The sequence below is a fragment of the Gouania willdenowi genome, chromosome 21, assembly GCF_900634775.1.
Source record: "Gouania willdenowi chromosome 21, fGouWil2.1, whole genome shotgun sequence".
Classification (NCBI taxonomy): domain Eukaryota; kingdom Metazoa; phylum Chordata; class Actinopteri; order Blenniiformes; family Gobiesocidae; genus Gouania; species Gouania willdenowi.
In genome coordinates, this window is record NC_041064.1 from 29,664,178 (window position 1) to 29,675,142 (window position 10,965).

The following is a 10,965-nucleotide window of genomic DNA, read 5'->3' on the forward strand; positions in this document are numbered from 1 at the left end:
ATCATTATATTCTGCTGTAACCAACTATGCTTGATGCTTGCATACCAATATAGGGTAATTGCAAGGTAGGAAAGTGTGTTTCAGCAGTATCTGGGGTCTTGTATAAGGAATGGGGACATGTATGGAAAATAAAACATCTGTTAAAAGTTCTACCTTGCAGTCGTGCTGCCTTGAATAGAAAAAAAGGAGGTGGCAACGACTTGACTCCATCGCTGACACTGTTAATTTGCACGCCACTTCTAGGAATGACCATTTTATAAAGTCATAAAACAGGTTATTTGATAAAAGGGGTGCTGTGATGTAAAGCCTAATGTTTACCATATGATGGTGATTGTCAGGCTGTCTGAGTACAAGGTCTTACTACCTAAAGCTGCAGTATATATGATTTTTTTTTTTAGGGATCATTTGGTAAAAAAATTCATAATAACCTCTCAGCATTATGCAATTCAAAGTGTTCCGAGAGGAACTGGACCACTGTTCCTTTTCTTGGCTCTATATTCAAGCTTTAGAAAACAAGGAGCAGGACTCACTTTTTGAGCTACTTTTTACCAACCAAGTGCCCCATGAGATGTTTTGTGCCTTACTATTGACTGTTTGACAAAATTTGATTCAACAGATTCATAGGTATCACGGTTGATATCGATTTTCTGAAAATTTAATCGCAGTACTTTTTTAACCAGCAGAGGGCGCTATCCACAAGTGTAGGCGGCGGTCGGAGTCTGCTAATACTTTCTTTCTGGCCGCCTTCTACTCTTAAATATGTTAATAAATTATTCCTTACCTCTTTAGCACCGAAAGAATATCTGTAATATTACTTGAATATCTGTAAAAGTCACGTTTTTCTATTAGCTCTGTCTGCTAGCATAGCTTCTCTTCTTCACTGCAAGATATCTGCATGCCAACCGACCACTGTGTTACCAGCGCCCTCTGCTGGTCCAAACAAATATGACGTAAATCAGTGCAAACATGGGTTTTTTTTTTTAAAGTCCAATTGTTAAGGCACAAAATACATTTTCAGTTGCACTTTTAAAAATAAAAAGAACTATTATGCAGTTTTGCATTGTCTATTATAGAACCAGAATTTAAATTAATAGGCTTCATTTTCATTTGCATTATTCCTTTATTTATTTCATTCAAGATTTATTTTTAGTTAAATTGCATTGTTTTGAGTAGTTTATCAAGGAATTCTTTTGACAATGAAAAATAAAAGGAAAATAGTACAGTATTTTCTATTTTTTTCCCCCAAAAAGAAAATGTGTCTACAGTCCCATTTTGTAAAATAAATCGTGAGAGAATCGTATCGTGAACCCAGTATCGTGAATCGAATCGTATCGGGAGTTGAGTGAATCGTTACATCCCTAGTAAACGTGCAATGGTGGACATTTCAGCAGGAAAAGTCCCCATTGCACAACAACTTACACAGCAAGGGAGGCCAAAAAAGGAAGAATAACGTGGAGAAGCGACAGTCTAAAGGACCATACATACTCTGAACGAACTCCACGTAGGTCCGTGCAGAGTCGAAGGTCATTTTGTAGAGTAAAGCCTTATATCGACTACCTTCAAAGCTTGACTAACTTCCGAGACAACACAGGTTTCAAGAGAACATTGCTGGAAGAGGCAAGGAGAGGTTTTCTTTTTTGATAGGATGTTATGGGTATAGTTGGTTTTTGATCATGCTTGATCATAGTTTCCATTTAAGTTTGACAGCAAAGACTATCACCCACATGTCATCTTTTTCTTCACTGCAAGTTTGATTGTGGTTACCTTAATTGATACATGCTGAAGGAGCAATCAAGTGTAGATTTTACAATAAAAATGTTAAATGCTCGTAATTTTATGAGAGATGTTTGTCATCTGCAGGTATGAGGAAAAGGCAAGAAAACACCTGGAACTCTATGACCAAAAGGCCAAGCTGGCCTCAGCTCAAGGACCCAGCACCTCACGGAATCATGTGCAGGGTCAGAAGCGTAAAGCCCCGCTATCCAACCAGCAGCTGCTGGACCAGCTTTTCTCTGCACAACCTCAGAAGAAGCTGAAGAGCCCCCCATCCAAGCCCTCGCAGCCGTTCTCCTGCAGCACGGCTGCCCTTCGGCTGCAGCTCCAGCGCCTCTCATCCCAGAACAGCACATCACCACGGGGCCTCCATCTTGTAAACCGACTGGCCTCTCAGAGTGCCTGGGTCATTTTATGTGGTCAAAGGCTCATGTTGTTAAACCCATTTCGAGTTGAGGAAGCCTTACTGTTTAAGAGACTTATAGAGAATAATATACTTCCAGCAGTGAGTCTCCAGAGTCCTATCCAGTTAACAGATGGGTAACGTATCACTTGCTTCTCACTTTGCATACTTCTGTATATGTTTGCATGTCTTGTATATAGTAGTTTTAATTCTGACAAGTCATTGAGCGAAAGCTTTTCTAATCTGCTCTTTTCTAGGAATCTAGGTGGAGCTGAATATACCAAAGCTTTATGCAACATGAAGAAACAGAGTCCTGAGCTGAACGGAAGTGTCTTTTTTGCGGATCCCAGGCTCGTTGCGAATGGCTTTAAAGTAAAACTTACCTCAGGTACATACGTAGTAAATTACAGTATATTTCATCTGTTATTTCTTCTGTTAGCAAAGCAGGATGTCTAACAGCATAAAAATGATCAACGACCTCAGAGACAAAGACTGACTCTTATGTTTCATTTACCAAACAATTCAAGTCCCTGTATCACAATTTTTGACATCATGGCAAAAATAAATATCTTGTACTATGAAAAAAATGTGTGCTAAAAGTGGCAAACAATGAGCCGGTTGCCAGTAATTCTACATTGTAATGTGAGGAAATAACATAGCCAAAGCACACAAAACAAGTCTCAACTGGAGAACTACATCTCTAAAAGGTGAATCTAGAGAGTGAATCTAGAGAGTTACTGTAGATATAGACATTCTGCTTTAGGGAGTCATTCCAACATTGGGCTATTATCGTTCAAGAAGGGCCATATACAGTGTATTTGTGCTGCCGGCTTTGAGAAACCCACAGTATAAAGTTACAGTTTATACACAAAAACTTGGCTTAGTCTTTAATGTTAGAGCCTGGTTAAGGAGGAAGCAAGGGCACACGTTCTATCACTTATCCGGGTCCACGTCGTAATGGGAGATGTCCTTAGCTGAGAAGCCCAGAGGGAGCAAAACTTCAAATCTTTTTATACGCTACAGTAGTGCTGGACAATATGGAAAAAAATCATATATCACAATATGGACTATTTTATATCATGATATACCACAATAAAGTACATTTTCAGTTATTCTCTGAAAGGTTTGACAAAAATACTTTTTTCCAACTTTATTTTGAAGTGACATTTAAATGAACTGTTACAAATGAGAAAAATACATTTTAGTGCAGCAATATAAATGTATCAAATGATAACAGATGTGGCGGAGGTAGAGCTACAGTAGCCTTCAAATGTTTTTCAAAATCATAGTTATTTAAATTGAATTATTGAAATAAACTCTATTTTTAAATATTTTTTAAAGTACATAACGGTTTCAAGTTTCTGAGCAGAAAAGCACACATTTTTACTCAAAATTTCAGTTATAAAAAATAAATACAAATTATTTTTCAACTTTTTGAAATATGTAACCTTGTAGTGCAAAGTTTGCAAATCAATATAAAGTATCAAAAGTAAATATCAGGGTTGAACATAACACTGTTTAAGGCATCAACCATGAATAGAAGTGCAAACATAAAAGGCTACTTTGTAGAAGTATAAATAATTTTTCTGTCAAATTTATAGGTTTTTTTTTTTTTTACTTGTCTGCACATGCTGTCAAAGGTCAACACCACAGGAAGTGCAATCATTATGAGACAGCAATGCATATTTTGTTATTGCAATAAAATACTTTGATTTATTTTATTGCTTAATTGTGACCATCACCAGCCCTCCCTAAGGAAGGGTAAGAAAACTTTTATTAGAGGGAAGATATAAAAAGGGAGAGCAGTGTTACACCTAAGTGGAGGGGGAGGGGAAAGGGGAGGAGAAAGGGAGCAGGGAGAAGAGACTCAAGGCAGGAAATAGAAAAGGTGGGGAAGAATAGACTGTTTTGCAGTGAGGGTGAGATGTGAGGTTGTAGAATATATTGTGCTTATTATGTTGTGTAATCCAGCCAGTATGGTGGCAAGTGTGAGGCTTAGCTATAATGGTGGTGGCTGTGAACAGGGGGAATGAGTGAATGGTAGTACCTAAAGCAGGTATTTGGGATTAACGTGTCTAAGGTTAAGCCCAGTACGAGTTCCATCCCACATCCCAAGGCGTGCCAGTGCACCGCAGACGTAGAAAAAAAAAACGCCACTGCAATCCCAGGAACCGCCGTGGGCCCGCAGATGCAGCCAGGCCAGCAGAAAGAGCGCAGGCCAGGGAGCCCCAGGCAACCCCCCAGATGCCCCCAAGACCCCAGGCCGAGAGGCAGCCACCGCCCCCCACACACACATCCGAGGAAGCCCCAAGCAGCCGAGCACCCAGCGCATCCCCCCACTGACCCCAACCCCCAACCCCAAGGCCCCCTGCCAGCATCCAGCCCCCCCCACCCACCCACACCCAAGCACCCAACCCCCCGAGGGAAGGGCCCAGAGAGCCCCCTGCCCGAGACCCCAGCAGAGGAGCCAAGGCCCCCGCCCAGCAGACGGCCAGAGCCGCACGGAACGGGCAGCCGGCTGGCCCAGAGCCAGCAGGGTCCGGACCCCAGGTCAGAAGGACCCGGAACGGAAGCAGCACCAAGAGCAGCGCCCCCAGGGACGACAACCACGCCCATAGCTGCCGAGGGCACCAAGGGGATGCTGCAAGCCGGCCCCCAGGCGCACCGACCAGGCACCCCCGAGCGCGCCAGATCGCATTTCGCCCCCCCCTCGCCCTCCCCAAGGGCCCAGCCACACCGCAGAGCCCGGCTCACAGGGCGCCGCCCAGGCCGGGGCCGCACCCGCAGGCATGGCAGGGCGCGGCCCGTACCACCCGCCCCGGCAGACCCCCGCCAGGACCGGCCCAGCCAGCCGGCCAGACCCGCCGGACCCAAAGGGCACCACCGCGGGACAGGGAACCCCCAAGGGCGAGCCCCCGGGCCAGACCTCCGTGGGGAGCACCCCCCCACCCCCCAGCCCAGGAACAGGCCACAACCCAGCAAGACCGCGCAGCCCCAGACGGCACAAAGACAGCTGCCCAGGACCCGCCCCCCACCGGACAGCGCAGGCCACAGGGCAATGCCCCCCCCCCCGGCGCAAGAGCGACCGGCGGCCGCCACCACAGGAGAGAGGGACCCCAACGGCACACGACCGATGCGGAGCAGCAGCCCCTAGCCAAAGGCGCAGAACCCACCCACCCGCCAGCCCGCAGATAGCAGGACAGACCTACCAAGTGGCCGATACCGACCCCAACCCCCGGAACAGCTAGAGCCGCCCCCCAGCAAAGAGCACCACCCCGGAGCGCCAAGCAACCCCGCCCCAACCCCGGCGCAGACACCAGCACCCCCCAGCGCGCCCACCCCCCACACCGGCGCGGCAAGCCGCCCCGGACCCACACGCCGCGAGGCACGCCCCCAAAGCAACCAGGAAACGAGACAAGCGCCAAGCCCCACCCGCAGGGAAGAGGCACCCCCACGCCCCACCAGGCCGGCACCGCCCGGAGAGGCCCCGCAAAGGGAGCCCCCAGCAACACCCCTCCACACCCCCCAGAGACCCACCGTCCCGCCACGCCTGACCGCACCCCCCGATCCCCACACGGTAGCCCAGCCATCAACGGACGGGCCGGGCCCCCACCCGACAGGCCCAGGATATGTGAATTTACCCACCACCCTGTTATGGTGCCTCTCCATTCCCCAGTGGAGAGGCACTCCCCTATCCCCTGAGTGAATGTATGTGTTTAGTGAATGTATGAAGTGCTATTAAAAAAGGGTGGATGGAGTGGAGCGGTGCTCCCCATCCAGCCTATGTGTATATATGTGTATGTGGTGCAATAGCTCCGGAGGGTGGAAGTGGTGGTCCCACCCTCCGGGGGGTGGTGTGTTGAGGTGTAATTAAAATTGGAGGGATTAGTAGGGCAGCCAGAGGTGGGAGTGCCGCCCCCGCGCCACTACTTAGTAGCGCAGGCGGCAGCCCCCTCAACCCCCAGCCCCACCATCCAGCCCCCCAAGGGTTGGGTATGTCAGTGTGGTGCAACAAGTGGGTGAGCCAGACCAGCTGGGAGTGAGTGATGTGAATGTGTCCATGTAGGAGGCCTGTCTGGTAGGAGCCCGGCCCGCCCACACGGCGGGCCACCGGAGAGGGCAGACGGCGCAGACGGGCACACGGCACCGCGGGCCCCAGAGACGCGCTGAGCAGCACAACCGGAGACCCCCCGCGGCACCCCATACGGAGCACGGCGGGGCCCCCCCCCCCAGGCGGAGCCAGGCACCAGCCACATCCCCCAGCAGTCCAGGAGGCGCCGCCAGCCGGCCCAGAGCGGCCCGCCCCGCCAAAGCAGGCGGCAACCACGCAGGGGAGAGGCCAGCCCCCACACCAGGGCCAGCACAGGCCCGCACGACACCACGACATAGCACCCTCCACAGGTGGGCGGCCCCGGCCCCCCCGACGATAGAGGACGCCACCAACCACCTAAGCAGGGCCACCCCGCCAGCCACGGACCGATAGGTAGGCGAACCCATGCCCCCCCAGCCAGGCACCACAACCCCACATCAATGTCGCCAGCAGAGCCCCCCCCACCCACGGAGACCACCCCCAATCACCCCCGCGCCGACATGAGACACCCCCGACGCCAGCACAGCCCGGAGGACAGCAGGCCCCAGCCAACAGCCCCATCCCGCCCAAGGCGGCGCGGCACCTCGCCGAACCGCAGCCCGTCCCCGGGCAGACGGTGGGAGGGCGCACCCCAAGACGCCAAACCCAGAGACCCACCCCCGCCCAGACACGGCACCCACGGGGCCCGGCGCCTCCAGCCAGCATTCCAACCACCCCGACACGGATCCGCCAGGACAGGAGCCACCGGCCACGCCCCCACACACACCCACCCAGCACGGCCAAGGGGAGGCCCCAGCGTGGGCGAGGCCCCATAACTCACCCTTCCCTCCCCCCGAAGCTACACAAGCCGGCCCCTGCGGTCCCCCAAGTTTATAGGTTGAGTGCGAGGATCATTTAAAATCATCTCAAATTTGTAGCAATAGCAGACGTACCTTGGGCTATCATAGCTCCTGTGTGGTCATCTGGAAAGTACGCAGTCTAAACAGCGAGCGCAGAGGGTCCAGTCTTTGCTGATGAAATGGATGGTTAGGCTAATGTAGGGCTCTGTTCGTCCACAGGTCAGTTGTCAAAGCATAATGCACCACACTGTGAACATCCTTTTCTACTTTGGCCCGGCATGGGTCATATAATCGAGGCAACTCGACTTTCCTGAAGTGCTTACAACTGGGCATAACGTACCCCGGGTCAAGGACTTTGACGAGGTCTCAGAAGCTGTCCTTCTCAACTACATACACAGGGGTCATGCCTTTACAAATGTAATGCAAGATGGCACATGATTTGCGTATGGCTCTGAGACGTTTTCTCATACGGCGTGCCGTTTGCGAAAGACTCCTTTATCTTCAGCTGGCTGTAGTTTTTCTTTTCGCAACTCGCCCCGGCTGTTCCACAACTTGCTTTACCTCGCACTTTTTAGATTGTCACGTATTCTTTTTCGTGGCCCTTCTTTAGGTGATAGAAGAGGTTTGTTGTGTTGGCGTTGTGGGAGGGAACAGTCTTGTAGCATAGTTTGCATATTACCGTCTTCTGCTCCGTGTCAGACCTCTTGAACCCAAAATGTAACCAAATCACAGACGTACCCCTTCTTTTCAATGAAAGTGCTTCTTCTTGGGCTGCCTGTGTAGCTGTCTCTGTTTGTTGCGACTCCGGGCATTCAACGTCATCCTGTTGTGTGTCCATCTTTCAGCACTCATGAGTTGAATAACGTAAAGCATGTCACAAACCCGCGGTGTGACATCAAATAACTTAAAGCAGCGTCATGTTGCAAAACCACAAGGACCTTATTTGCAAAAAAGTTATTTTTTATTCTTGTTTATGACTTATATAAACGTAGAGTATGCATTGCATAGTGACGAGACAACACTAATACATTCATCGTAGCCTATTTAATGAAATATTTACTTTAATAATTGATAAAATTATGTTAGAAACAACAGAAGAAAAATATTATGATAGACACCTTTCTATCGTCCCCACGATATGTATTGCCATATCGCCCAGCATTACGCTACAGTTTCTACAACAAAATTAAATTTTAAGACAGACATAATAATGATTAATACTTAGCGCAGCACTATATTTAGGGTGTGTAATTTCAGTGTTAAAACTGCAGTAAGTATTTTTGTGTCATTTGGTCAGAAATCTATAATAATCTTGCCACCCATGTTTCTAAATAAAGTCCAACATACACTAAGTATTACAGCAGTTAAGAATAATAACTGTGAGAACATACAAGGAGTAATGTGTTTGATGGATGCCAAAGTTTCTTTCCTTAGTTAAACATTGTTTTCCTCAGTTACTTCACACGACTTCTTGCCTAAGTGCTTGGGTGTTTGGTGAATATTGGTTGTTTTTGTTACTGGATTGGTTCACCTCAGTTGCCTTTGGCCCAAGGCCCAGGAGCACAGTCTCACAGTAGGTTTCAATGTGCTCAATGTGCAGGTGATGAGAATGGCTGCCCTTTCAAAGAATTCAAGGAATTTTCATTTGGCACTGCCAGCCTCTGTGGGTGTGCATGACATTGTTGGCTTTATCACTTGATACACACTGTATTTTGAAGAAAGTTATTGTGCATTATCATTTTAACAAGAAACAAATATGAGCACAACTTTTTTTAATTTTTTTATATTGTATTATTTTCATTATCATCATGGATAACGGCTTTCAATTGTGTACGTGATTTGTAGTATTTTCTGTAAAATGAGATGCCATCACTCAAGACAAGACTACAAGACAGCTTCCTTCCAGTCTTCTGGGGCTTTTATAGTCATTTAACACTCCATTTGGCCTTTCGCTCGTTTCCCTTCGTCATCAGTCTCAGCCGTAAACCACAATATTTATTTATTATTCATTCCTGGAGATAGTAGCGGCGTCTGGAGTATATTAATCCTTGTTTTCTGCTTGTTTTGGCCAGGCCACATGTCAGTGGAGAGACATCTGGAAGTGACAGCGATGGCCGACTGCGTGCCTTTCCTCGGCCTGGAGGACCTGAGGGAGATCTTGACTGCTGTTCTTCATAGAAAGGCCAAGACTGTGCAGGAGTGCCGGCCACTTAAAATCACAAATTATCTACAAGTGAGTGAGTGATGCAGCCAGTAAGATCCAAAGTTTCAGTGAAAAGGTCACAGTTGAATTTGTGTCTATCGCAGTGAAATCATTAAGTGTGCTTTGTAGGGAGAAGCGGTTCGAATTGTTCGTCAGCTACCAACAAATGTATCTGTTGAAGATGTAAAGGAAACAGTTTTACGTATGGAGCAGCAGCTGGGTGACAACAACCGGACCTGCATCCACGGTCGACCTTTTCTCCAACACCTGTGTGACATCCCCTCTACAGAGCAGGAAGCTATAGCTCTGCTAAGGCCTTTGGACCTGTGACCATGACAAAAACTCATCATTGCATTGTTGTGGTGAAACTATTTGATTAAATTCTATTGATACTATCGATGTGATACTATTACATCAATAGTATCAGTTTAACCTCTCTACCTTTCTTCTATATATTTAAATGTTTGTGGTTGTTACAAAAGCAATAAATATATAATTTTTCAGAATGTAGAATGAATGAAACTTTTGTTTCTTCTCACAAGACCTTAAGAACAGCTAATGATTGGTTTTTGTTCAATGTATGAGAGTCTAGTTTGTCTTTAATCTCAGCCGGGGATCCAAAGTGTTTATTTAAAAAAATGTAAATGAAATGTATGGTCCCAAAACATTATTTGTGAAACCTTGAGTTACTGCCAACCGGTGATTCACCCTGCGTAGAGATGCTTCTGCTGTTACATTTCACCAGGTATAAAGACCACCAGTTCAGCTGATACACCAACAGCTGAACCTCTTTACTATTGCCTTTTCAGATTTGATTGCAGTGATAATCTGAGCTACTTGTTCATTACATTAAAACACTTGAGATGAAGCTCTGCATTCATTTTCAGTCACGGGATAACATGATTACTCGATATGTTATACATAGCGTGAGTTTAAAAAAAAAAAAAATGAGATTATGGGTGGAAATTGGCATATTGGTCAGTTTGTCACCCTTTCCAGACTTTCAGTGACATGTTTTCTGATTAGAAATGATGCGTGATATTGTCCCAAAACATGCATGTGAGGCATTTCCGTGTCATGTCAAAGAGAGAGAGAAAAATCTAAACCAGTCAGATAGCTTTTCCGTGTCGGATTGTTTTTTTCGTTTTCGAACATTATTGTTATTAGTTTTTTTTTGACCATTTTACACTATCTTGGAAAAGGCTTTACACAAGTCACCATTCAACATTTGACAAGTTGCAGAAATATTCACTCCTTCACAACTTATACCAGTACTGATGGACAAAGCTTTTTTCAGAGATGTAGCACAGGAACCAGCTGTGATGCAGCTTCAGCAGACACTGAAGTATGTGGCCATATACAGTCTTAAAGGCTCAACATACTCAGGCGGACATCTGCGGAGTGGACTCCACCAGGCCAATTAAGTGCAAAGCTCAGATTTAACAACAACACGGAGTCCGCTGTGTTGGTCCTTTGGCTCAAACATACTCAGGTGGGGTGTATGCGGAGCGGACTCCGCAGAGGTCCGCATGGAGTCCACGTGGACGTACGCCAGGCCAATAAGCGCAAAGCTCAAATTTTATGACCACATGGACTCTGCTCCGCTTACTCGGTGTCACACAAAACACTGCTCAGCATGTATTTTCCGCTTTGACTC

At 47.3% G+C, this 10,965-nt stretch overlaps 1 protein-coding gene across 4 annotated transcripts in view; it reads left to right on the forward strand.

The window, feature by feature from the left end:
* The window catches only part of pms1 (PMS1 homolog 1, mismatch repair system component), a 46,655-nt gene extending 36,479 nt beyond the window's left edge, over nucleotides 1-10,176 (forward strand). For all 4 annotated transcript variants that reach the window (XM_028435892.1, XM_028435893.1, XM_028435895.1 and 1 more), the window contains exons 10-13: nucleotides 1,861-2,313; nucleotides 2,434-2,564; nucleotides 9,178-9,338; nucleotides 9,438-10,176. In XM_028435892.1, the coding sequence (XP_028291693.1) occupies nucleotides 1,861-2,313; nucleotides 2,434-2,564; nucleotides 9,178-9,338; nucleotides 9,438-9,638 (946 nt within the window). In that variant the 3' untranslated portion in view covers nucleotides 9,639-10,176. The remainder of the gene's footprint in view (nucleotides 1-1,860; nucleotides 2,314-2,433; nucleotides 2,565-9,177; nucleotides 9,339-9,437) is intronic.
* The last annotated feature ends 789 nt before the right edge of the window (nucleotides 10,177-10,965 follow it).